Source organism: Mesocricetus auratus, unplaced genomic scaffold, assembly GCF_017639785.1.
Source record: "Mesocricetus auratus isolate SY011 unplaced genomic scaffold, BCM_Maur_2.0 Super-Scaffold_100691, whole genome shotgun sequence".
NCBI classification, from domain to species: Eukaryota; Metazoa; Chordata; class Mammalia; order Rodentia; family Cricetidae; genus Mesocricetus; species Mesocricetus auratus.
This window is the reverse complement of record NW_024429267.1, coordinates 51,340,002-51,367,600: the sequence shown is the minus strand read 5'-3', so window position 1 is coordinate 51,367,600 and position 27,599 is coordinate 51,340,002. Positions and strand designations below refer to the sequence as shown.

The following is a 27,599-nucleotide window of genomic DNA, read 5'->3' as shown; positions in this document are numbered from 1 at the left end:
TTGTCCCTGGAATCAGAGCCAGTGAAAGAAACACACTTTGGCCCTGAAACCAGAGCCAAATCTGACCCTAACCGTGCAGAAAACTAACCAATCCTCGAGCAGGAGCTCTAGCCAATCTGAGCTCAGCATTAAAATCTGACCAATCCCCACCCTGGAAAACTCCGGCCCCTAAGAAGCCCTATATAAACCCTGATTCTGTTCAGCTTGTGGCTGTTCGTGCTGCCTGACTGTCCTTTGCCACTCTGGCAGAGGGCAGCCACTCTTCTGGATTCTTCCCTCCCAATAAATCTCTTGAATGAGCTTTGGGTGAAGACCTTCATTTGTGGGGGAGCAGAGACTACCCTGGGCAGAGCAGAGCCAGCAGGGCTGTTAACACTTTGCCTGGGAAACCTTCCCCTGGTAGAGTAGAGTTGTTACACTCCGCTCTCCACTCTCCTGGGAGCAGAGCTGAACTGTAGTAACTTCGCCCTCTCCTGCAGGAGCAGAGCTGATACACTAGGGAAGCCTTTCCCTGAAGCAAGGCTGTAAGCTGCTATGCTTACTGTGACCTGTGGTATTCTTTGGTTCCTGAGTGCCAGATACCTTTCCATCCAAGCTGTAACACTCAGCATTCCTTGGCTCCTGAGTGTCATAACCCATCCCTGTCCATCCCATCTGATTTGTCAAAATGCTTATACTTATGACCCCCTCAATAAAACTTTCAATATGAGTCATGTCTACAGGTCTCTGTTTCCCCATCAGCCTGTGTCCCGGACTTCGATGCAGGACCGCCACTATTCCTAACAGAGAAGCCAACTCCCAAGGCTAAAAGGTTCTCACTCATAACTCATGACTCACTGTGTTGAGAAGCTGAGTGAAAGCTTGGTTTTATAAGGTAAAACATCGAGGGGCACACTTAGAGATAAGATGTAAACAGATTCCCTGAAATACACAAGGGAAATTAACTTTGCTTCCTTCCCAGACCCCCTGGCTATCTGCATATGAATTATACTTGCACAGGTCTTGGTGTAGCAAAGTGAAACAGCCTTTTGTTTTCTGAGTATTTCAGGAAGTATTCTGTGATAACTTCTGTTACCATAACAAACACCCCAAACTGTTCCACTCAGAGAGAGAAAAGGTTTGGGAGGTGCCAATCCACGGTTGACTGGCAGGCAGGCTGCTTTTGTGTCAGCTGCAAAAGTGCATCACGGTAATGACTGGACACTGAGGGGTTGGAGGGCGGGCTCAGACTTAAGAGCACTTGCTGTACAATCATCAGAAGCTGACTGCTGGCCCCAGAGATTCCGTGGTAGCAAGATGGACACCTTGTGTACACCTGTAATGCCAGGTCTGAGTGATGGTGGAGATAGGAAAATGGCTGAGGTTTGCTGGCTTCCAGTCTAGCTAAGTAAACGTAAGCCCAGGTTAGGGAGAGACCCTGCCTCAAAGGAAAAGGTGGAGAGTGACGGAAGATAACGATGCTTTCCTCTAGCTTCCTGTGTGCACCTGCTCTACTGTCTGTCTGTCTGTCTGTCTGTCTGTCTGTCTGTCTCTCGCTCACTCACACACACACACACACACAAAGTACAATAAAGTCCGTGTACAAAAAAAAAAATAATTACAGCAACCCCACCTTGCCTGGAAGAACCTTGATTATCTAGTTTCCAGGTTCACAGGGTTTATGAGTAGAAACCATGGGTTAGATGTAAAGAATGACCCTGTAGGGTCAGAACAACTGCACATGAGGCAAAAGGAACAAGTTTTCAAAGCACATCCCATTTCAGAACGACAGCTGGATGGACAGACGGAGAGGGTCTGGAGGTATACTGACAGGTACGGACGGCCTCAGCTCTGTGCAACTTTGTCTACTGCTTCCTTTGACCCCTGCCAGGCACTCTATGAATGACGTATAGGATGATGGACAACATGGTCCACGTTGCTACGCTCACAGCCAGCTGAGACCCAGTTGTGCCCAGCTGAGACCAGTAGCAGAACCATAGTCTGCCAGCAGCAACACTGTGAGTGACATCAGAGGCTTTTCACCTTGCTCTTTATGAGACAGGGTCACCCACTGGTACCCAGGACTTGCCAGTTAGGACAGGCTAACCGGCTAGCAAACTCCCTCTCTCCACTTCCCCAGGGCTAAGATTACAAGCAAGCACCATCACTGAGTGCAGTTTCTGACACACATGCTGGGGCTTGGCTATGTCCTCACGCTTGCACAGCAAGCGCTTTTACCCACGAGCTAGCTCTCTAACCTTATTAATTCATGTAGAAATATTTATTTGGCTAGGTGTGGTGGCACATGCAGGAAGACCTTTATGAGTTCCTAGCCAGCCAAGGCTACATAATAAGACCCAGTCTCACAAAACCAAATAAATAAATAAATACAAAAAGCATTATTCATGTGTATGGGTTTATGTGTACCAGGTACATTCAGAAACCGGGGGGGGGGGGGCCCGAAAAAGGTGTCGAATTCCCTGGAACTGGAGTTACAGACAGTTGTGAGCCACCAGGTGGAGCTGGGAATCAAACCTGGGTCCTCTGCAAGAGCAGTTAAGTCCTCTTAACTTCTGACCCATCTCTCCAGCCCCACATTCTTTTGTGATACTTGTTTTTTTCTTTTTGGGTTTTTCGAGACAGGGTTTCTCTGTATTGTTTTGGAGGCTGTCCTGGACCTTGATCTGTAGACCAGGCTGGCCTCGAACTCACAGAGATCCACCTGCCTCTGCCTCCTGGGTGCTGGGATTAAAGGTGTGCGCCACCGAGGGCTTCCTCTACCTCTTAAGCGCCAAGATTATAAGTATGTACCACTATGCTCGGTTTATGTGGTGTACCCCGGCCATCCCCCCAAAATCTTTTAAAAAGAAAAATTTGAGGCTGGTGCGACAGATGGCTCAGTGGGTAAAGGCACTTGCCACCGAGCCTGATGGCTTGAGTTTGATCCTAGAGACCCACGTGGTAGGTAGGAAAGAGAAATGACTTCTACAGGTTGTCCTTGTGTGTGCTGTGACACTCCTATGCCCCCTCCCCATCCTCAAAACAAATGAATTAAAAATGTAGGGTTGGGCCGGGTGGTGGTGGTGCATACCTTTAATCCCAGCACTCAAGAGTCAGAGACTGGTAGATCCCTCTGAGTTTGAGCCAGCCTGGTCTACAAAGCAAGTTCCAGAATGGCCGGGGCTATGCAGGGAAACCCTTTCTCCAAAAACAAAATCCAAACAAACAAAACTTCAAAACCCAAACAAATAAGTAGGCTTGGCAGAGTATCTTCCTAACATGCAGGGAGCCCTGAGTTCAGCCCCCCTCCCTGCTACCTTTAAACAGTATTTCATTTACATGCTTAGTTCTTCAAAGTGGGCCATTCTCACCCTTCCATCATGCTTCCTTACACACCCGCCATACAAGGGTAGAGATGGGAGAAGACTAAATCAAGTCCTTATTTTTTCTTTTCTTTTCTTTTCCAGTGCAGGGAATTGAACCTAAGACCTTATACATACTAGGCAAGTGCTCTACCACCGAGCTATATTTAGCCATGTCTTTTTTCTGAAACAGAGTCTCACTATGTAGCCTTGACTGTCGGTGGTAAGCTCACTATGCAGACCAGAATTCCCTCTGCCTCAGCCTTCTGAGAGCTGGGATCAAAGGTGCATTACCATACCTGGCCCGTGTCATTCAAATATATATGGTTGTTGTTGTTTTTGAGACAGGGTCTCTCTCTAAATAGCCCTGGGTGCCCTAGAACTCACTATATAGACCAGGCTGGCTTTGAACTACCAGAGATCAGCCTGCCTCTGCCTCCCAGGTGCAGGGAATCACACCATGCATGGCTTGCCATCGTATTTTATTGTTCATCTGAGGAGACGAGCAGAATAAATACCATTATCTCAGCACAACAGGACACGTCATGAATGACTCACATGTTCTGACCCATCACCAAAGCCCTCGAGATCACGTGTCTCTGAGGGAGTCTACAGTCAGCTGGGGCACGGTGAAGACAGGGTGCTGGTCTGTGTGGACACAGCATGCACACCTGACCCCTTTACCACGGAAAACCACTGAGCATGCTCGCTTAACCAGAAAGCCACTTCCGACCCAAGAAAAGTCAGAGTGATCAGACCTGATGCCTTTATCTCACGGCTCGCATCTACCAGTGATTTCATTCACTAAACAGAGTGTTGGCTCCCTTCTAACAAATGGAGAAGGAGCCAAGCGGCCTCAGTAGGGGCCTCTGAGGAGGAGGAAGGCAGAGGGCCACTGAGAACTGCTCAGGCCCACTGTCATGTGATCAAGCCCTTCCTCTAGCCCTGCACCATCGGCTGAAGTGCTCTTCCGCACAGGCTGGGCATGGGGAGGGGGTGTTGTTTTGTTTGTGTTCGTGGAGGGAATGCAAGGAGACATTTGCCAGCTTGTACCTGTGTGGGACCAGGAGTTGACTCCGAGTACCTTCCTCTACCATGTGTTATGATTCTATTTAATTTCATGTATGTATTTTGCCAGAAGTCACAGCTCTGCGGAAGAGGGCATCAGATTTCCTGGAACGACAGCTGCAGATGGATGTGGGCAGCTATGTGGGTGCTGGGAACTGAACCTGGGTCTAAGTGTTCTTCACCACCGAGCCATCTCTCCAGCCCCCTCACCGTTACTCCCTTGTGCGCTGAACTTGAAGCTGAGTCACTGACTGGTCGGCCAGCCCCCCGGAAGCCACATGTCTGTCTGTGCACCTCCTAAGCGCCGGGGTGAGCTACCAGGCCTGGCTAGCTCAAGGTTTCCAGGCTCTCCCATGCTGTAATGTGTATCACATTTCGTTTTTTAATTGACAGTTGATTCTACTGCAAGGATGATCAAAGTGTAAACATGGGATCATCAGGTGGACTTTTGGCTTGTCACCCTCTGTTGGCTATCATGGACGATACCACTGCAGACATCTGTGACTTGGATGTTTTAAGTGCGACCTTTTTAGGTACAGAAAGCAAAGTAAGAGTGAGATTAGCCATGTGTGTGCAGACAGGGAGCCAGGCCTGGGCCGGGAGGATGATGACATGAGCGATCTGTGGCCTTTGGTGCTCTGTGCAAGGATGCTGTCCTTTTAGTTTTTAAGGGGAAATGCCCTTTAAAGATGTAACATGACAGCCACCAAAATGCTATACCCATTGTCCTGGTTAGACTTTGTTTTTATAAACCTCACACAAGCCACGGCCATCTGGCAAGGGGGGAATCTCAATTTACAAAATGCCTCCTTTAGACTGGCCCATAAAGCCTGTCCACCATTCTCTCCATTAATAATGGATGGGGAAGGGTCCAGCTCAGTTGTGGGTGGGGCCATCTCTGGGCAGGTGATCTTGGGTTCTATAAGAAAGCAGACTGAGCAAGCCATGGGGAGCGAGCCAGTAAGCAGCCTCCTCCATGGCCTCTGCATCAGCTCCTGCCTCCAGGATGCTGCCCTGCTTGAGTTTCTGATTTCCCCCAGGGAGATTGATACCTGGAAGTGTGAGCTGAAATAAACCCTTTCCTCTCCATGTCGCCTTGGAGACTTATCACAGCAATAAAAACCGAAGACACCATTGTAAGGTGACCTAAATGTGACTCTCAGAAGACCACACTTGTCCTATAAGGTATGCGTCACTCTCTCTTGGAGCACCTTTCGCTCCCCACCACGCTCCTGCAGCTGCCCACCTTGTCATGTGGGCATACAGATTGCTTGAGGCTGGAGATCTATCTTGGTCCATAAAGAGCTTGTCCTCCAACTATAAGGTCCTGAGTTCGGTTTCTAGAACCCATATAAAAAGCCTGGTGTGTTGGTATATGCTTATGATACCAACACTGGGGAGGTGGAGACTAGTGGATCTGGTGGGGGAGGGGGTGGCCACCGGCCATCTAGCTTAGCTGAATCAGAGCCAGGTCCCAGTGAGAGACCCTGCTTTGAAAAAACAAGGTGGAGCAGACAAGCTGGTTTAGCAAGGAAAGGGGCTTGCTGTGAAAGCCCGAAAATCCAAGTTTGATCCCTAGAATCCAAAGTAGAAGAAGAGAACTGATGCTAAGACGTTGTCCTGTGATTCCTGTATCCATCCATCTACACACACACACACACACACACACTCACACACACACACACTCACACACACACACACAGTACCTGTGACTTCTGCATCTACATTCACACACACATTACCCACACATTGATAGTAATAATAAAGTGAAATAAAATCGAACAAGCAAACAAAACAAAAACAAGTGTTGGGGGAAGTCCTTCTGCGTATCCGTCTCACTTACTGGTTAATGAACACTGTTTGCCAATAGGGAAGCAAGATAGGCAGGACTAGGAAATTAGGAGGATTCTGGGAAATGTAGCAGGAGTAGCCATATGATCCTGGGAGGAGAGGATGCATGAGTCTGGTATTCTCGGTAACATAAGACCTTGTAGAAATACATATATTAGTAGTTATGGGTTAATACTTAAGACAGAGCTAGCCAATAAGGAACCATAGCCAAAGGCCAACAGCTTTATAATTAATGTAAGTCTTTGTGTGCTTATTTGGGGGCTGAAGCGGAGGCAGGGCCTAGCTGGGCCAGAAACATTCATGTTACAAACAAGGTTGGTGGCTTCTTCAGTGTGTTCATACACGCAGGCCAGAGGTCAGCCTAAGGTCCCATGTAGCCCAGGCTGGCCTCGAACCTGCTACACTGCTGAAGATGGCCTTGAATTTATGGTCCTCCTCTCCACCCGAGTGCTGGGACTGCACCGCTTTGTCTGGTTTTACATAGCGCTGAGGACTGAGCCCCGGTACAAGAAACAAGTCTCTATCCATCAGGCTACACCTCAGCCTCTTTTGTCTTTTCAGCTGTCATAGGCAGGCCTGCCAAAGACAGGTTTTGTGCTCAAATTCAAGTACGAGTCAGAGCACTCTGCTGCTTGTACTGGAAGAGGCTCGGCAAGGCGCTAAGCACAAAGTCTGGCTCGGCAGCCTGCACAGGCAAAGAAAACCACCGTGCCAAAGTGCCCTCCCCCTTTCATCTCTCTCTGCCTCTCTCTGCAGGATCTGCTCATCTCTCTCTGCAGGCTCTGCTTGGAGGGGGAGAGACCAAAGGCGGCTTGGGAGGCAGAGTCCACGCTAGCTGCAGGGGAAGAGCCAGGGCCACACACATTCCCAGATCCTAGAGCCTCCAGAAGTTGCTTCTTTGCAGCGGGGAGGAAAATGCTGACAGAGAGAGTGTGAGAGCAGGGTTTGGCTTCCAGGAAGAAGGCAGGCAGAGGTGAGCCTTCCTTCTAGAGCCCACTGGGCAGGAAGTGAGGGTGGAGGGAGGCACAGGAAGTCCAGGGAGTCCCACTGCTGGCAGCCAGAAAGGAGGTGTCCCCGGGGACAGGGCAGAGAGGGGCCAAGCTTACTAGGCAGGTAGAGCTTCCACGGTGGTGCCCAACACACAGCAGGGGCCTCGTATGTGTGCTTGGTACGTCATGAATCAGCCAAGAGGACAATGGTGGGATCACTTCCAGGGGGAAGGGTTGGGAGAGGGAGGGAAGGGCAGGCAACAGTCGAATGGACCGATGGCTCTTGGGTTGCGTTTGTCTTGTTTTGACAATTTCTCATACAGCCCAGACTGGCCTTGAACTTGCTACTGTAAGAAGTAAACTGCTACGGCTCATTTTTACTATGAGGTGTGCTTGGGGCTCATCAGAATGACAAACAAGCAGGAAGCAGGAAGCCTGGCTACCTCAGAACACTGAGGTCTGGAAAGATCCGAGGAGGGGGCATCCTGAGCCCCAGAGTACTCATTAGATAAGGCTCTGTGTGCTGATCCAGCAGGTGGGGAGTTAGGGAGTGGGACGTCTGGTCCAGGGAAAGAGGGAACAGGAATCTCTCACGACCTAGGGTCTTCGCAAACAACTGTCATGAGCCAATCAGCTCCCGTCACTGCATTTTCTCTATGCGCCCGAGTTTGCACAACTGCATATTAAACACGGCTTGGCTCTCGCTGGTCTCCTAAGTTGGTTATCTGCATCTCCAACACTACGTGGAACCAGAGGAACACTTTGATTTTCTGGTTCTCCTGTTTCCGACCTCTCAAGGATTTCTTTTGCTGTGTGTGCCACCACAGCTGGCTTTTTATTACTTTTAAATCTGCATTTCTTTCAATTGTTAATTAATTTGTCACTAAGAATCTTTCCCCACCCCTCCCCCTCAGCACTAAGATTTTTTCCCCCCTACACAGGGTTTCTCTGTGTAGCCTAAGCTGTCCTGGAATTCGCTCTGCAGACCAGCCTGGCCTCGAGCTCACAGAGCTCCACCTGCCTCTGCCTCCCAAGTACTGGGACTAAAGGTATGCCGCCACTACCACCTGGCTGAAAAGTAAACACTTTAAAGCCAGACACGATGGTGTGCACCTGAGGTAGACACAGGACCATCAGAAGTTCAAGGTCATTCTTGGCTACATAGCAAATTCAGGACTAGCCTGGGCTACATGAGAACCTATGTATACAAAAAATTGTTACCTTTATAAGCAACATCTAAAGGGTCCCCTGGGGATGGTGTGATGACTCCACAGCTGAGGGTGCTTGCTAACAAGTCTAATGACCCGAGTTCAATCCCCGGGACCCACACTGTAGAAGGAGAGAGCTGATTCCCATGGGTTGTGTCCTGACCTCCACACGTGTGCCTTGGCAGGTGCGTATGAACACACATGCAACCGCACGCCATAAATAAATGAAACTAAAACAAACAAGCAAACAAACAAACAGGCTCTCGTTCCTCCCGGGGGAAGCAAGTGTGCTGCCATTCACTGAAGAAAGCTGAGCATCTGGCACAGTCCTGGACTTGAGTGTGACCTAGCAGAAAAGCCTCGCAACGTCACGCAGCGTCCTGCTAATAGTCTTCAGATTACGTCTCAGACACTAAGTACTTGAGGCTTGACCCAAGCCCTTTCCATGAAGACACATACCTTGGTCCATCCAGGAAGCTGAAGAAAGGTGTCCTGTGGCAGGTCTGGGATGCCTGAGGGGATGGAGAAGTTTCCCACATAAAAAGTGGGGAGCGTGAAGTTCGAAGAGCCAAAGGTCAAGCGTCTATCATGGCGGCTCTCATCGTGGGCCTCCCAACCCCCAAGATGGGTGCGCACTGCAGTCTCGGTGTCCAGTGGAAAGATTGTCCAGTTGGTGAGAATACTGACGTTGAGGGTCATGTTAGAAACCAAACCCTGCAAAGGAAATCCACAGAACCATGAGCTAGCATGGAAGGAAGGGGCTCGTGAGTGTCCCTGAATTCCTGGGAAATGAGGCGCTGCTGTGGGTACAGCCAGGTGACCCAGGTCAGACTGGAGGCTCAGTCACAACCCATGTTCCGGCATGAATGAACATGGCCTTTTTCTAAAAGCTTTTCGAGACGGGGTTTCTCTGTGTAGCCCTGGCTGTCCTGGAACTCGCCCTGTATTGTACACCAGGCTGGCCTCCAACTCAGAGATCCACCTGCCTCCGCCTCAGGAGTGCTGGGATTAAAGGTGTGCGCCACCACCATCCAGCTCTAAAAAGGTCTATTTCTATTTGTGGAGTGTGTTTGGGTTGTGGGTACCAGAGGAGGCCAAAAGAGGGCATCTTCCAGCATCAAACCCCCTGGAGCTGGAGTTACAGGCAGTTGTGAGCTGCCCAATGTGGGTCATTGGTTCCCAACTTGGAACCATAAGTGCTCTTAACCCCTGAGTCACCTCTCCCTAAAGAGACACTATGCTTCTCCTTATGGCTGTCAGACAATAGAGACAGCGGAACTCCAGGATTAAAATTTCCCGGCAATCTCCTGCTGGGAGAAAGAAAGGCTAGATCAGGTATCAGCCATCACTGGGAGCTTATCTCCTGGATGAGAGGTCACCAGGTTCTGGAGATGGGTCAGTGAAGGGCAGGGCCACACATGCTTAGCTTACAGTATCCCTAGCCTTCGAGGCTTCTAGCCTTCTATTTAAACCACAGACCACGCAGCAGGATCCTAATCACCCTGTGAGTCAACTCCACAGCAGTCAGCCAGGAAGGTCAGTGATAACAGCCTGCACCAAGGATGGTAAGAGACATTTACATGGAGGCAAATCTGAGCAGTGTGTCCCGATGGCTCTGCTGCTGTCCAGGCCAGGCTCGCGAAGGGGAGCCAGGAAGATGCTCAGTAGGTGAAGTGCTTGCTGTGCAGGTCCCAGCACCCACATATTGGATCCCCAGCACCCACACAAATGCTGGGTGGGAATGACAGTCAGCCTGTAATCCCAGCACACAGGAGTAAGAGACAGGGAATTCCCCAGGGCAAGCTGCTAGCTAGATTAGGCAAATATGTATGCGAGCTCTGGGCTCACTCATGAGGCCCTGCCTCAGAAGAAGGCGGAGGTCGACAGAGGAAGACGCATAGTGCCAATCTTGGCTGCTTATACTCACGGCACACACGTGCATGTGTGCTCGCACACACACATATGTCCGGACAGACATGCATAAATACACATGTATTTGCATATGAACACATACATAGCTGTTAAAAATAAATAAAAACAGGGTCAGGAAGGAGCCTACATCCCTGTCCTATGTGAGGTTTGGCAGTGCCTCGAGTAGATAAGAGACAGTGCGGAACCACAACATATGCTTCTTGAACTGGGTGTGTGGCTGACTCTGTAGTCTGAGAATCTGGATTGCTGTGAGTTCAAAACCCCCTTGGCTACCCCACCCACCCACCCAAAAAAAGTTCCTGGGCTTGGTATGTGGCTTAGCTGGTAGAGGATTCGCTTGTCCTGGGTTTGCTTTCCAGCCCCACATAAACTGGGATGGTGGAACACGCCTATAAACCCAGCACTTGGAACGGAGAGGCAGGGGGCTCAGGGGTTCAAGGTCATCCTTGCCTACACAGTGAGTTCCAGCCCAGCCTGGGCTTAAAGACTTTTTCTTAAATGAGTTAAACGAAACAAAATCCCATAATTAAGCATAAAGTTCCTTACTGATCTAGGACCGGAGTATTGGTTGGAATGCTACACTGTGGCCAGACAGGATAACCAGCAGGCCAATGGCAGAGCAGCAACGAAGGGGCTCGGGACAGCATGGTCCCCACTCTGAGCGTGAGCACAAGCCCACCAAAGGCCACGCTGGCTGGGTGGAGTCCAGAGCGCCTCTGCTGCGCTGGGTGGGTTTTCAACATGGAGGAAGAGCATGGTGGAGCAGCTTCCGCTTTCCCTCTACAAGAGCTGAGCTCACAAGGAGTACACTCTGCCTGCAAAGCTCAAGGCTCTCATGGTCGGTACAGGAAGAGAGCCCTTCAAAGAAGATCGTTTTCTAGACTACGAAACAAATCAGAGCGCTTCACCGCTCAGGTTCTGTCAAGTGTGGGGGGAAGTGTGGGGGGCTCTAAACGGGAGCTGCTGTGTGTGATGTGTGACAGCTGACACACACACACACACACACACAGATGCTGTGATGTGTGACAGCTGGCCTGTGATCATTCAGAACACACACACACACACACACACCTGTGGTGATCATTCAGAACACACACACACACACACACACACACACACAGATGCTGTGATGTGTGACAGCTGGCCTGTAGTGATCATTCAGAGCACACACACACACACACACACACACACACACACACAGATGCTGTGATGTGTGACAGCTGGCCTGTAGTGATCATTCAGAGCACACACACACACACACACACACACACACACACACACACACACAGATGCTGTGATGTGTGACAGCTGGCCTGTGGTGATCATTCAGAACACACACACACACACACACACCTCAAAATGCTAGGGGCCGGGGATGTAGCTCAGTTCCTAGAGTGCTTGCCTTGTGTGCACGAGGTCCTGGATTCAATCCCCAGAACTTCATCAACAGGACGGTGGCACACAGCTGTGATCCCAGCACTTAGGAGGTGGAGGCAGGAAGATCAAAAAGTTGACAGGCAGTGGTGGGCACCCTTTTAATCCCAGCACTGAGGAGGCAAGGGCAGTTGGAGGCCAGCCGTGTCTACAGGGTGAGTTCCAAGAGAGCCAGGGCTACACAGAGAAATTCAAAAGAAAGAAAAGAAGAAAAAAGAAAAGAAAGGAAAAAGAGTTGAAATGTGCTTCTGTCTACATGGTAGAACAAAGCTGTTGTTGAATGCATGACCAAAACTCCTTCCAACCACTTGCACAGGCTTACCCCTCATATGAGTGTCCTACCTTAAAGTCATTTATGTATCTGCCATAGTTCACGCGCCCCATGTTCTCCACCAGAATGTCCAGAACGGCTCCAGCTTTCCCCCGTATGTCCAGGGATGTCACACGGTTTCGCTCAAGGATTCCTTGGGGGACCTGTGGGTTGAAGCCAAAGGCCAAATGGAGGGTTGGATAAGAGAAACAGAGCAGTGAGCACAGCTAATCTGTCACTTTTCCTGTCCTAAACTGTCATCAGATTTACAGGGAGAGTCCAGATATGCTCAGGCCGAGACCCTGGCCAGAGGGCCAAATTCCCAATCTCACTGACTTCCTAAAGTGGAGGATGGATTCGCACAGCTCAGGGTACTTCTCTGCCTGAGAATGGGCTACGGTGAGGGGCTGGTCTTGAACTTGAGACCTTCCTGACTCCGTCTCACAAATGCTTTACGGGTGTGAACCACCATGCTTGGCTCAGGCATCTTTTTGCTGTGATGTGTGTGTGTGTGTGTGTGTGTGTGTGTGTGTGTGTCATGTGTACCATGATGTATGTGGAGGTCAGAGGACAACCTGAAGTCAGTTCTTTCCTTCTGTCATGTGGGTCCCAGGGATTGAGCTCAAGTCATCAGGCCTGGCAGCAAGCCCCCTTATCTACTGAGCCAGCTCGCAGGCCTTCTTCGTTTCATTTCTTTTTGCTTGCTTGCTTATTTGCTTTTTTGAGAGAGGGTCTCAAGTAGCCCAGGCTGGCCTTGTCCTATGTAACCAATGCCTCCCTGGAACGCCTGCCTCTCCCGCCCCCGCATCTCACATGCCAAGCTTTTAGGTGTGCCTCCTACAAGTCTATATTTAAAGGAATGAAACACACAAGACATTCCAGGGTTGTGTTCTTGTGAGAAGGAACTACTGCACGATCTCACAGCCCAAGTTAGGTAGAAAGAAACAGCCTTTAAACACGTGGAGGGAGCAGATAAAATCAGGTAAGAGATAAAATCGGAGTTAGGTGGAGTCAGCTCACCTCACTTGCTAGGATGCATTAATCACAGAGATTATGTAACAGAACAAGGGAAAACAACAGGTATTTTCTCAAGGACACATTCCTAACTTTTTATTTGAATCGATCAGTTTATTAACTAATTTTCTGGAGCTGAGAACGGAACCCAGGACTTTGGACTTGCTAGGCGAGTACACTCCCACTGAGCTAAATCCCCAACCCCATCCCTAATTTAAGAGGTTATCTTTAAGACTGGTCACACTGACCGTAAGTCACCAAGACACGACTCCTAATGAAGGCCAGGAAATGACAAGCAGTGTCACATTTCACCACTGAAATTGAATCTGTTGATTACAAAATAAAGCTCCCCGCACACACTGTGTACATACGTGTTCACACGAAAGCACACACATGTATATGTGTGCAGAGGACAAAGGGACAACTTTAGGTGTCATTCCTCAGAATCGGTCCACTTCCTTTTGGAGGTAAGGTCTCCTGCTCACCTGGAACTTACCGAGGAGACTAAGCTGGCTGGCCAGGCTCCCATGAGGTCCTCTTGTCCACACCCCCCCCCACTGAGGTTATACTGCCACACCTGGTTTATTATTATTATTATTTCATTTATTTCTGTGTATGAGTGTTTTGCCTGCATGTATGGCTAAACCCAGGCCCTTATGCTTGCAAGGCAAGCTGTCTCCCCAGCCGAGAATGGAAATGTTACTTTAAACTACTCCGAATGTGGCTGTGCACACCTGTAATCCCCAACGCTTCGGAGGTAAAGCAGGAAGATCGGGAGTTCAAGGCTGATCCTGGACACAAAGCAAGTCTGAGGCTAGTCTGGGCTGCACGAGACCCTGTTTCAAAAAACAAAAACCACCTCCCCCCCAAAAAAACCCCTCTAAACTATAAAAATTTTCTGAAAAAAAAATTCCTTGCTGAGAAAAATCTTCCCATGAGGAGAACAGCTTTGGATACCTTTCTTATTACTGCATTTGTAACTCATTTGCTGTGGGTGCACACACAAGTGCTAAGGCACCCAACTGGCAATCAGAGGACAGGGGGACAGCCTGCAGGGGTCTCTGCTCTGTACCAGAGTCCTAGGGGCCAGACTCAGCCATCAGGCTCAGCCAGGGGCAAGTGCCATCACCTGCTGAGCCGTCTCACAGGCTCTGGCTCTCTTATCCTTGTTGCTCTTGTTTTTTAGGCCTTGGGTTTCATCCTGTAGGTGTAGGCTGGCCTGGGCCTTGCAATTCTCCTGCCTCAGCTTTCTGAGAGCTGGGATTGCAGGCATGTGCTATCTATCATACTAGATGTTGGGAAGGGTGTTTAAAATGTGTCTGCGTTTTGCTGTGAAATCAACATCCTTGGTACACTTTAGTCACAATGTCACGAGCAGAAACCCTTTATGACATCTCACTTAGTGGGAGACGCCCAGGTCAACACACTTTGTATGGTGACAGGTACCAAAAATGCAGCCTGGGTGACAGGCTGAGCTCAGTCAGGGAAGGAGATGACCTTGGGCTCAGGAGACTCAGCATTTCCTAGAGTGTGAGTATCGGGGACAGCCCTGAGACTGCAGCAGGTGGGCCATATCAGCCAGCAAGGTCACTGCCAAGGGACACAGGCTGAAACTGGAGATGTGACAAAAGCATCATGTAGACCACCCCATCCCCCGTCAAGGCTTAGATGCCTAGTTCGAAGAGAACGCTTACCCCATCCACAGCCACGTAAGCCCGGTCATGGACACCACTGAAGGGTGAGGAGTAAATGGGCATCGAGTCGTTGCAATCTCGAGGAAGTGTTGTTCGGTACAGCACATACCCAAAATACTGGTTGGGAAAGGATATAAGAGAAATGCTTCACTCTCAAAGTTTGGCTACTAAGAACCTGGTTGTCCTTGATGTGGATGAAAACCTTCCCCCACCCACTGCCAAATTCGAGATGACAATTTTGATCTTGGCAGACTATGTGAATAGCCAGGGACTCTCTTCTCAGCCCACATGGGGAAACAAAAGCCAAGCCATTGCCCAGAGTGACACGGTGAAGTCACACCCTACACGTCAGAGGTCACTACTATTAACTCAAGCCAGTCAAGGGCTCGTGAGATGGCTCAGGGGGTAAAGGAGCTTGCCACAAAGCCTGATGACCTGAGTTCAATCCCCGGGACCCACGCGATGGAAGGACAGAACGCATTCCCACAAGTTGTCCTCTGACCTTCATATGTGCGCTGAGGTACACACACATATTCACTCCAACAAAATACGTGCTAGCAACTTTAAAAGGGTCTGGAGGGACAGACGGCCCAGCAATACAGAGCACTTGCTGCTCTTGCAGGGGCCTGGGTTCACAAGTCTACTCCTGGGGTATGAAGCTTTCTTTCGGCCTCTGCAGGAAACAGGCGTGCACACAGGCAAGCAGACAAAGCAAGCACACACATAAACATTTTTTTCTAAGCCAGGAAAAGCCCCCAAACACTGAGCTCCGCTCAGTTAAAACATTCTCCAGGCTCGGGCTAAATCTGCCTTAGGGTACAAAACAAGACTCAATCTGAAACTATCTGAAGCAAAGAGGAAAGAGAGAGTTGGGGGGGCAGGTATTGCTACCAAATCGGGGTGATATTTATTTTTGAGACAAGACTCTGGCAATGTAGGCTGCCCTGGAATTTACTAGGTAAGCAAGGGCAGTCTTCAGCTTCCTGTCCTGCCTCTACCTCCCAAGTGCTGATATGTGTACGACCACACCCGGCTACATGCGGAAATCATGCCATGCTCGGCATGCGTGTGCACGCACATGTGCAGGCATGTGCTCATGAGTGCCGGCCAGAGGCTTTGAAACACTTGGCGCTGGAGTCACAGGCAGTTGTGAGCTGGCATGTGGGTGCTGGGAATTGACCTAGGTCCCCTGGGAAAGCAGCCAGTGCTCTTAACTATTGAACCATTTCTTCAACCCCTTAAATTCTTTCTAAATCTAGTCTCTAATGCATGGTCTCATTAGAATTTCTGTTGTTGTATTGGATTTCCTCATTTTTGTTTTTGTTTTGAGACAAGGCCAGGCTGGACCTTCTTGTGGAGGCCAGGCTGGACCTCCCTGTGGAGGCCAGGCTGGACCTCCCTGTGGAGGCCAGGCTGGACCTTCCTGTGGAGGCCTGGCCTCCAGCTCTCTAAGTGCCTCTCACATGCTGCCATTACATATGTGGCTACCTCAGCTGGACTGACATCAATAGTTTCTGAAGAGTTCAGACTGATCCTAGACCAACCCTCCCTTGTTGGAGTCAGTAAAATGCCTTTTATGTGGACACAGCAGAGGAGACATGTCCTCCCGGGGGAGGCACGGATGCATGGGTCACTTGGCCCCTTGTCACATTTGATTACCTCGCTGGGATCTGAGCCCTATCTTCTGAAGTGTTAGGTCACCTGAGTCTGCCTTCCTGGCTATCCGTGGAGGTCGCCCTCATCTAATCTTAGCTTGGCATTTCTTCCAGTTGCTAATTTTACACTTGTTTTGCTTCAACGACTGTCTCACAGTTGGTTCCAGGAGAGCGGGGCCCCACACTGGCCAGTTTTCATTAACGATTACAGGGGCCACTCTACAGTCCCGGCAGCCACCGGTCTCAGAGCTGTGCTTCGGGACCCCTGCAGTGTACTGCTCCGGATCTGGATCTGGGTGGGGCACCTGAGCCTCCGTGTTTTGGGTCTAGGACGAGCCCACACCATACCTTTCAGTTTAACTATGGTGTATGCAGGCTGCGAAGGGGGGCCCACTCACTCACGGGGTGCCTACACGGGCTGCCTGAACCAAGTCTGCAGAGAACACTTTCCCTCCCCTCCTGGAAACCTAGGTCAGTGCTATCCTCATCCTCTGAGGAGTCTGTTATGGACAGATCACACAGGCAGGCAGATGCTTAAAAGGAAAAAGCAATTCACCACACACACACTAAGCAGCAAAAGCTACTGCTAACTGAAAAATCAGATGAAAAGTGCAGCCGGGCGTTCGTGGCGCACACCTTTAATCTCAGAACTCGAGAGGCAGAGGCAGGTGGATCTCAGTGAGTTCGAGGCCAGCCCGGTCTACAGAGCAAGCTCCAGGACAGCCAGGAAACCCTGTCTCAAAAAACCAAAAAGTAAAATAAAATAAAGTGGACAGGGCAAAATCTTGTAAAATAAAAAGTTGAGAGAAACTTCTAGAGAGACAAGGGAGTGCTAGAAATTAAGCACATACAAGCATAGGGCACACACATGTATGAACACATGTACACACACATGTATGGTCTTCTTTCCAATCCAAGAAAAATGAACCTCTAAGAAGGAAAAATTGAGTTGATTATTCTTTTTTGTGAGACAGGGTCTCATGTAGCCCAGGCTGGCCTTGAATACTGTGTAAATGAGATTGATCCTGAACTTTTGTTCACCTCCCAGGGGCTGGAATTACAGGCATACCACTATACCCCGTTTCTGCGGTGCCGGGGATCGAACCCGCGGCCTTGTCATGTCAGGCAAGCACCTTACAAAGGAGTCCTGCCCTCAGCCCTAAACCGCCATTTCTCAGTATTCAAATATGCATGCCTAGGATGTGATAAGGAAACACCCGTACCACCAGGAGGAAGACAGAGTTTCCTGTGGAGACCCACCTGTTTAACCTGGATGAACGTCAGGGGATAGCGGCTTCTCACCGGTCCATTGGGACACAGGACGTCCAGAGTTTCTGCCACCGTCTTGAACTGAAAAGAAGCAAAAACAGATCAGCATCATATCACCAGTGATTGGGGGTGTCGTGGGATGGGGTGGGGACTTTGGGGGGGCAGTTACATTAGTCTGTATTATGAAAGACACTGAGATAAACCTCAACTGTCCAAGTTCCATTTACTTCACAATCACCTTTAATTTTGTTCATTCCTTTTCTTCTCTTCCTCTCCTCCCCACCCCCAACCCGTTCTTTCTGAGACAGAATCTCATGGGTCCCAGGCAGGCCTCAGGCTTGCTATGTGGCCAAGGATGACATTGATCTTCCCTACCACACCCATCTTATTTCAGAGTGCTGGGCTTCAAACTCAGGGCTTTCTACGTGCCAAGCGGGCCCTCCACTAATCGAGCTAATACACAGCCTTTATTTCTTACCATTTTTATCTTTTGCAGTGCTGGGGACTGAACCAGGGTATCCCACAGGGTGGACAAGTAAGTTGTCTGTCACTAAGCTGCAGCCCCAGGCCCTGCTCTTAACATTTTTGTTTATTTATTTATTTTGACACAGGGTCTTACTATGTAGCCCTGGCTGTCCTGGAACTTGCTACGTAGACCAGGCCTCTGCCTCCCTAGTGCTTTGATTAAAGGTGTTTGCCACCATAGTGTGTGTGTGCGCGTGCGTGCGTGCATGCGTGCGTGCGTGCGTGCGTGTGTGTGTGTGTGTGTGTATGTGTGAACTGGAGTAAAAGATGGTTGTTAGCTGCCATGTAGGTGCTGGAAACGGAACCTGGATCCTCTGGAACAGGAGTCCAATCTGGGCAAGGTGGCACACAGCTTTAATCCCAGCACTTGGGAGGCAAGCAAATGTGACTTGGAGGCCAGCCTGTTCTAGTCATTGAGACCCAAGATACCCAAGACAGCATACAGAAAACCTATCTCAAACAAAACCAAACTAAAAAGAGAGCAGTGAGTGTTCTTAACTGTGGAGCCATCTCTCCTAACCATTGATGAAAATGTAAATGACGGTAGTCTTAAAAAAGAGTCTGAGGTGCACCCATTCAGAAGTACAGCACAGCAGAGCTATCTATCTAAGAAAGGCTGGCATCCAAGATGCGGAGGCTGCCGCCTCTGCAAAGCATTCAACAGGTTCTCAAGTGAGGAAGAACTCTGAAGCAAAGACAGTCAGTAGCTCGAGGCAAATGACTCTGAGATTAGATCTGCCACGACCATATCGCATGCTGGCTTCCAAGCCTGTGTCAAGGCTCCTGAAAGTTGCCCTCTGACCTCCACAAGTGTGTATGAGTGTGAACACATGCTCCCTTGAACACTCGAGAGTATACATGTGCACACACACACAATCTTAAATAAATGAAAAATTTCAATCCTGTATACTATGTTTTGCATAAATTGAATATGGTTGCATACTAATTTCCTCCTCCCTTGTTTCTTGTGTTTTATTTTGAGTTTATTAGCCAGAAGTGTCTCCTGTAGCCCAGGCTGGAACTCACTATGTAGCTAAAATAACCACCCTGATCCTCCTACCTCCCACTTCCAAGCATGTGCTAACATATCTGCTCCCCCTTGCCTTTTTGTTTGGAGACAGAACCTTTCTCTATAGCCCAGGCTAGCCTCAAACACAACTATGTAGCACAGGCTGGTCTCGAGCAAAACAGTAATCCTCCTGTCTCAGCTTCCAACGTGCTAGGATTACAGGCATGAGCTACCATGGTCAGTTTGCTGATTTCCTCCATGGTACTAGCTGTATTTTTCTTTTTAAATGTTTTCAACTTTAATATTGCTGTTGTTTTAAACAGTTGGAGTTCTTTTTATATCACATAAAAGAACTTCTTATTGTTTTAAAACCAAGCAGCCATTTTTTTCTTAAGCAGCTACAGAGATGAACAAGCTCCCTGTCCAAGTGTGATGCAGGGGTGATTAATCTAAGGAGAGATTCCTATCAGAGACCACACTCTTTGTAGAACGTGGCACAGGATTCCACCCGGGGTGGAAACTTTTACAGAAGCACAGGCAGCCAACCAGAAGTCAGAGGGCTTCAAATGGAAAAACTACTATGGTGTTTGGTGCTTGGCTTAAAAGATAAAAACTTATGTTACTATTTTAGAATTTTGATATTCTTAAGAAATAAGTGACTCTTCATGTTTTTTTCCTTTTTCTGGTGAACGAATACATGTAGGAGTAAGGGATGGGTCGAGGGGAAAATCTGAAGACCCAGAGAGTCAACACAAACCAATTTTGATACATCCCTCCTCCAACCATTAAGTAACTCTCTTCTGTTTTCCCAGAATAAAATCATCTTACCTCTTACTAATGATTAATTTCCGTATTTCTCCTCTGATGCTCCAGTGTTCAATAATTTTTGGATCTAACTTAAGGGCAGAGATGTCAAAATTCCCGGGGCTTGGAGGAACTCATTAAAACGGGGCGGATGGGGCCGGCAAGATGGTTCAGCAGGTAAGGGAGCTTGCCATCATGTCTGATGACCTGAGTTCCAGTCCCCAGACCCTCTCATCCTGTCCACTGGCCTCCACTTGGAGATCATGGCATGCATGTCTCCCAACTCCCAAAATAAATGTAATGAAGAAGAAAATTAAAGAGGTAAACGGTGGGAGAAAGCCGAGCTGACCCAAAATGACCCGAGTGGCCCGAGAATACCTCTCCCTCCCTGTGGTGTGTCTTCACACCCGTCAGTTCCCATCCACATCTTATCCCCCATCTCCTCACGCCCGAGACGTGTCAGTCACTCAGAAAACAAGCTCGGAGAAAAACAAGGCCCGGCCTGCGTCACTTTCACTCACCGTGTCTCCCCACCGGACTCTCAGTGAGGATGTGACACTTTCTGTTTCCTTTTTTGAGGCAGGATTTTTTTTACTTAGCCCAGGCTAGCCTCTCACTCACTATGTAGCCAAGGATGACCCTGAACCCCTGGTCCTTCCGAATGCTAGGGTGACAGGTGTGTCCGGCACGCCTGGCTGATGAGCTACTGGGGACGGAACCCAGGGCTCCATGCATGCCGGGCAAGCACACTACCCACTGAGCTTCACTCCCAACTCTGTGTCATCTCACCTTTCTCAGAGCGACTTTCCCATAGGCGAACTTGGGTGTAGACGGAGGGATAGGACCCTTCGGGACATCTTTAAACTATGAAGCAGAGTGGGGAAGAGAAGAGGGAAAAACTGTTAATCTTTTAGACACACATCTGTGAAGTGATTTTTTTTTTCTTTTCTTCCTTTTAGTTTTTCAAGATAAGGTTTCTGTGTATGTAGCCCTGGCTGTCCTGAAACTCACTCTGTAGACCAGACTGGCCTTGAGCTCAGAGATCTGCCTGCCTGTGCCTCCTTAGTGCTGGGATTAAAATCAGGTACCACCATGTCTCATTTCCGTTAAATTTCTTTTTCTTTTTTGGTTTTTCGAGACAGGGTTTCTCTGTGGCTTTGGAGGCTGTCCTGGAACTCACTCTGTAGACCAGGCTGGCCTCGAACTCACAGAGATCTGCCTGCCTCTGCCTTCCGAGTGCTGGGATTAAAGGCATGCGTCACCAACACCCAACTTCTGTTTAATGATTTATTGGTAGTAGTTTATTGCTTAGCAAAGTCATAACATCCTATCCAGGTAATTAATGTCTCAGAAAATAAACAAATGAACACAAATGCTATACTTCTTAACATTTACTTCTCTGAAGGTGGGGAATTAAGGAGTTCACCAGACCCAAGATAAAGATAAATAGGTGTTTTATTGGAGAACAACTTACACAGATGAGAGTAAATGACCACCACAGCTACTCTACCTTAAAGGGGTCGTGTCTGCACCTGAAACCACACCCAAAGGGTGTGGCTACTTCTCCAGGTTCACTGGCAAGACCGGATGCCACTACATTTCTCCATCATAATCTGTGCCCAAAACATGGCTTTCAGACTGACCAACAATACAGCCTGTCACAGCATTCAGAGGGGCATACTCAGAAGAGAGCTGCTCTTCCCCCACCAGGGAATCCAGTAGATTCCACGGGAACTGGCTTGTCCTGCTCTAGTCTCATGTCTTCATTCATCCTACAAACAGATTCTGCTTAGCATTTTGTGAGGCTATAAACAGCCCTTGTTCATTGTGAGAAATATCCAAAACAGCTTTATTAACCTCATATTAAGTCATGCGTTAAGGATTCCCATACTATTACACAGCCAGAAACCAGCATGAGCAACTCTGCTCAGACATGAGTCAGAGGCCAATGGCTGGGCTGGGGACAGTGCCCACCATGGAAGCATGAGGACCCGAGTTCAGATCCTCAGGGCTCCTGTGAAAGTCAGGTGTGGTGGTACATGGTGGTACACATGTAACCCAGCCTCAGGGGACATAGTGGTAGGACTTTCGAGGCAGCCAGTCTAGCTGTCTCAAACAATAGACGAGAGTCAGGGGAAGATAGCAGAGGTTGGCCTCTGTCCCTCACACATGTATGCACAGACCAGCTCGCAGGCGTGTGTGTGTGCGCGTATGGGCACGCACACTTGCACATGCACACACACACACACAGGTTTTATAGAACTACTAAAAGCAGGTTACCAATTTATTAAGAGCTCAAAAACATAGAACCATCATTGCCTCATCAGGACTGGAGAGGGAGGAGGCTCTGCCCTATAGTTTTATGGTCAAAGTGTTAACCGTGTCTGGTTCAGTTTTACCCACACCAAAGACAGTATCTAAGAAAAATGCAAATGTCACAAATTTTGTCAAGCCTTGATGGTTCACACGTGACCTTTTTCAGTGAGTATAGGCTTACGCAGCCAGCAGGGAAGCCATTCTCTCCATAGTCCAAGGCACAGTGAGACATGTACATCTCCTTCCAAGGCAGAGTAAGACATGTGCATCTCCATCCAAGGCAGAGTGAAACATGTGCATCTCCATCCAAGGCAGAGTGAGACATGTGCATCTCCATCCAAGGCACAGTGAGACATGTGCATCTCCACCCAAGGCAGAGTGAGACATCTCCACTTGGGTACCAGTAACACTGATTCTCTGGGAGAGACTTTCCACTACCTAAATCTTTGGAGAAGGGAGGGGCCAGGCAGAGTCTACATGGGGTACTTGTCATAGGTATTTTCCTTCCTCCTGCAAGCGAATATTCCAAATACTCTAACAAATCAGTTACCTACTGCAGACATACTGCAAATCCCATGAGAAAGACTATTAAGGACCAGAGACGTTGCTCAGCGGTAGACGGCTTGCCTAGTGTGTGCAAGGCCCTGGGAGTGATCCCCAGCGTCGGGAGGAAGAAACAGAAGGTTCCACTGTCTTTTAAAATATAAGTCATTCCAGAGCCAGGTGGTAATGACCCACACCTTTAATTCCAGCACTTGGTGGGTGGGCAGAGGCAGGCTGATCTCTGAATCCGAGGCCAGCCTGGTCTACAGAGTGAGTTCCAGGACAGCTGGGGTCACACAGAGAAACCCTGTGTTGAAAAACCGACAAATAAATAAATAAGTAGTGAGTGAATGAAAAAACAAGCCATCTCTATCCTCCAGACCTGATGGTGATACACAGCGAGCCGTTCCTGCCCTTTAGACCTGAAACATCACAAAAGAAGGAAGAAACGAGAGGAAAAGAAGTGAGGTGAGAGAGAGAAGAGAGAGAAGGAGGGAATGAGAGGGTCACATGTTAAACTGGAATCTATCGCGTTCGTTTTCTTTAAAGATTTTACTTATTACATTAAGAAACTATTACATGGGTGCCCACACATGGAGGACAGAGGACTTGTAGGAGTCAGTGCTCTCCTACCCCGAAGGGCCTGGAGGTTGAACTTTGTTGGTGATCACCTTCCTGCCGAGCTCCTCACTGGCTGTCACATTCACTGTGCCGATGGCTCCCCTCCAGGTCTGCCCTCTATGGCCTGATCATTAGACACGTGGGATCTCTTGGGTGGGTCTTCTGCATGGCCCTGTTTACTCTCCCTCACACTCAACATGCAGTCTCAGCCGCTGTGTGGCCGGCAGACACCCTCTGCTGTCATGGAGATGTCTCTGACCTTCACAGGAGTATCACACACACACTCACACATACACACCCCCCCACACCTTCCCACACCCCCACACACACAGGTGATCTCCACTACACAGGTGACAACTTCATCTTTGGAGTTGTCAGGCCAACAGTGAGAGAAATTTGGTTATGGTTATTACGGGGTTTATTTATTTATTTTTATTTGTTTTTCACAACAAGGTTCCTCTGTGTTCTCCTGACTGTCTTGGAACTCACTCTGTGAACCAGGCTAGCCTCAGTCATAAAGACCCATCTGCTTCTGTCTCGTGAGTGCTGGGCTTAAAGGTATGTACCCCCATTAAAAATTATTATTATTATTAGTGTATGTGTGTGTGTGTGTGTGTACACTGCCACAGGTTGCATGTGGAGATCAGATGACAATGGTTAAGAGTCACTTTTCTCTCTCTACCTTGTGGATCCTGGGACTTGAACTCAGGTCCTCAGCCTTGGTGAGGAACACTCTTGTCAACCTCCCAGCCCCCCCATCCGACTCTTACCTTTTCTCTCACACTTGCCTCAGAACAACACTAGGAGCTGAACTCACACCTCTTCCTTCCCCTCTCTCTCCCCTTCCCTCCTGGAGACAGGGTTTCACACTGTGGCTATCTTAGGCTGGCCTAGAACTCACTGTGTAGCCCAGGGTCGGTCTCGAACTCTTGGTAGCTCAGTTTCCCAAGTGCTGAGGTTACAGGTGTGAACCACGGTGCGTGGCTTCCCACGGCCACACTGTGCTCTGAGGCTGACTGACCGTGTGCACTCACGCTGCACTCACCACCAGTCCCTAACTGGTCTTCCTGCTTCACTCCGCCCGCCTCCTGGTCAGCTCCCGCAGCTGCACAGTCCTGCAGAAGTCCTGCGCTCTGCCACTCATCCTCCCTGAGTAAAGCGCTCTCAGTCTGGCCTAGGAGACGTAGGAACAGTTGCATACTGACCCTGGCTTCACCCATCTCCCCAGACTCCACTGCTGGCTCCTTCCAATGCATCCTATAGCAGGGCACCTGCCCCTCAGTGGCCGAGCTCTGACAATGTTCCAGCCCTGGCCATCAACACGCGACCCTCTCATCTCTGCCTGTAAGTCTCGGCTCAGATTTTACCTTTTGCAGGAGGCCTGTATGCACCAAGAAGCTAAACCCAGCTAGCACAAACCAAACACATATCTGTTTAATCATCTGTGAAGGAAGGAGCCATATGGATAAAAACATTCTCTGAAGCCATTGTGGTCTGGATTACATAATTAATTAAAGCTAGATCCCAAGTAGCAAATTCTGGAGACAGCTGAGGATGACCTTGAACTCCTGATCCTCCTGGCTCCACCTTCCAAGTGGGATTCCACGTGTTTGCCATCGTGCCCAGCTTAGGTACTGTGGGGACTGGAGACTGAATTCAGGTCTACCGGAAGTGTAGAGCCATTTCGCCAGCCCCTTATTACATTAAAAAAATTTTTTTAAAAACATTTATTTACATATTATATACACAGTGTTCAGCCTGCATGCCAGAAGAGGGCACCAGATTGAATTGTAGATGGTTGTGAGCTACCATGTGGTTGCTGGGAATTGAACTCAGGACCCCTGGAAGAGCAGTCAGTGCTCTTAACCTCTGAGCCATCTCTCCAGCCCTTAAATGTACTTTTTTCCAGGCAGGGTCTCATGCAGTTCAGGATGGTCTCAAATTCACTACGTAGCCAAGGATGACTCTGAGTCTCTTGCTCTGCCTGCTTCTACCTGCCCAATGTCGGCGCTACAGGTGTGTCTCACCGCACCCTTACACAGCGCGGGGTATCAAATCCAGGGCTCTATGCCAGGCGAGCACTCTATCAACCAAGTTCTCCACTATTACAAACTACAACTGAGCACCGCAGCTTCCTGATAGCCAGACATGGAGGTGGGCATACTGTACGAATCCATTTATAGCAGGAGCGAAACAAGTAAAGCTAATACATGGCAACAGGAAGTCGGGGCAGTGGTTAGCTCGGGGCAGGGAGTGAGTGGTGAGGGTGAGGAAGAGGCACCAGGGAGCTCCCACTGGGCGTTGGTTGCTGCATTCTGGGCACTTTGCATACACAGTGGCCTTGGAAACCTGGTTCTCTTAAGGGCAGAGATAACACACTTGAATGGGTAAGAAAACAAAAACACGCAAAAAACCTTCCCAACCAGAAGAGGAGACAAAAAACAAAAACATCTTTAAACAAGACAGAGATAAAAGGAATAAAGAGGAGAAAAACAAGAAAAGGGAGACATGAAGAAATTAACCGCCCCCCCAAAAAAATCCCCAGCTGAACTTAATCCCGGGTGGGGCTGCAGAAGTGGCCCTGACGCACATGCCACACAGAGACCAGGAGCTGAGTTCAGTGCCCAACCCACCAGAGGCTGGGCAGGGCGGCGTGTGCCTGTGATCCCAGGAATGGGGGGTGGAGGTGGCGGGGCTCCTGGGGCTTGCCGGCCACCCAGCCCAGCTGAAGCAGTGAACTCCAGGGTCAGGGAGAGACTCTGCCTCAAAAATAAGATGGGGAGTGACTGAGGAAGACACGTGTGTATACTTACAAACGTACACGCTCACATACACAACAGAAATCAGACTCTGAGAATGAGAGTTACAATGAGCCGGGCTGCATGGCCCAGGGGTTAAGGATGCTTGCTGCTCTTTTGAGTTCAGGTAATAGTATCAACCCACACTGGGTAGCTCACAACTGCCTGTAACTCCCACTCCAGGGGGTTAGTGCCCTTTTCTAACATCTCAGGGACACCCCCCACGTGTGTGTGTGTGTGTGTGTGTGTGTGTGTGCGCGCGCACACACACACAAAACAAATAAAAAATAAATAAAAATTTTAAAAGGTGGAAAAGAAATTTTAGGTGAGAATCTCAATCTCTCTTTCTCTCTCTCTGTCTCTGTCTCTCTCCCCCCCCCCCCAGGGTCTTACATAGACCAGGCTGGCTTTGAACTATATAACTGAGAATGATTTAACTCCTGATCCTCTTACTGTACCTCCAGATTATAGGTGTGCAACACCCCCGTTTTATATCAAGCCTTTTCTATAACATGCCAGCTGTGGTGATATACACCTTTAATCCCAGCTCCTGGGAGGCAGAGGCTGGCGGATCTCTGTAAATTCAAAGTACCAGCCTCGTCTATATAGATAGACCCTGTCTCAAAACACAAACAAAAAAAACCCTCCAAAAACAAAAGAAAATATTTCCTAACACAAATCTTAACACATACTTAAAACTGACATTATATGACACTTAACTTCTACCATTTATAGACAGAAAACCTATGTTGTTTTAAACTTCAAAACTCAGGTGACTGAGCAGAAAAACTGTGGGTTTTGTTTTTTTTTTTTTTAACTCACCACAGAGACAGGAAACCCCACCTGAGGACTTTAGGTGCTTCAAAGGCTGGCTGCTGGCAGGACCAAGAGCTTCCCGAGCCAGCTAGAGGAAACAGCAGTCACTTGCCCCAGATAGAACAGTGTCTCTCTCAGCACAGTGCCCGTCTGCTCTGCACACTGGTGTCTACTGTCCTCCCTACACGCTTGAGCTACCACAAGGACACATTTGCTGGCTTCTACTTGCTGGACAGACTATGTCAAGTCCTGGATGGCTTATACACGTCCTTTGCTCTCTCTATGGTGTGGCTAGGTACCCTCTTATCAGACGAAGGGTACAGAGCCTATAATCTTGCTGATAAACCCATGCAGTCTTCATCAGGTGTGGCTGCACCCCAAACCATGCCTCTCCCTCATCCA

At 49.0% G+C, this 27,599-nt stretch overlaps 1 protein-coding gene across 3 annotated transcripts in view; it reads right to left on the bottom strand.

Moving 5' to 3' along the window:
* Glb1 (galactosidase beta 1) overlaps nucleotides 1-27,599 on the bottom strand; it is a 69,299-nt gene that overhangs the window by 6,268 nt on the left and 35,432 nt on the right. For all 3 annotated transcript variants that reach the window (XM_040739612.1, XM_040739613.1, XM_040739614.1), the window contains 5 exons: nucleotides 20,893-20,967; nucleotides 17,757-17,846; nucleotides 14,842-14,958; nucleotides 12,166-12,297; nucleotides 8,917-9,171 (listed from right to left, as the gene is read on the bottom strand). In XM_040739612.1, coding sequence (XP_040595546.1) covers nucleotides 8,917-9,171; nucleotides 12,166-12,297; nucleotides 14,842-14,958; nucleotides 17,757-17,846; nucleotides 20,893-20,967 — 669 coding nt within the window. The remainder of the gene's footprint in view (nucleotides 1-8,916; nucleotides 9,172-12,165; nucleotides 12,298-14,841; nucleotides 14,959-17,756; nucleotides 17,847-20,892; nucleotides 20,968-27,599) is intronic.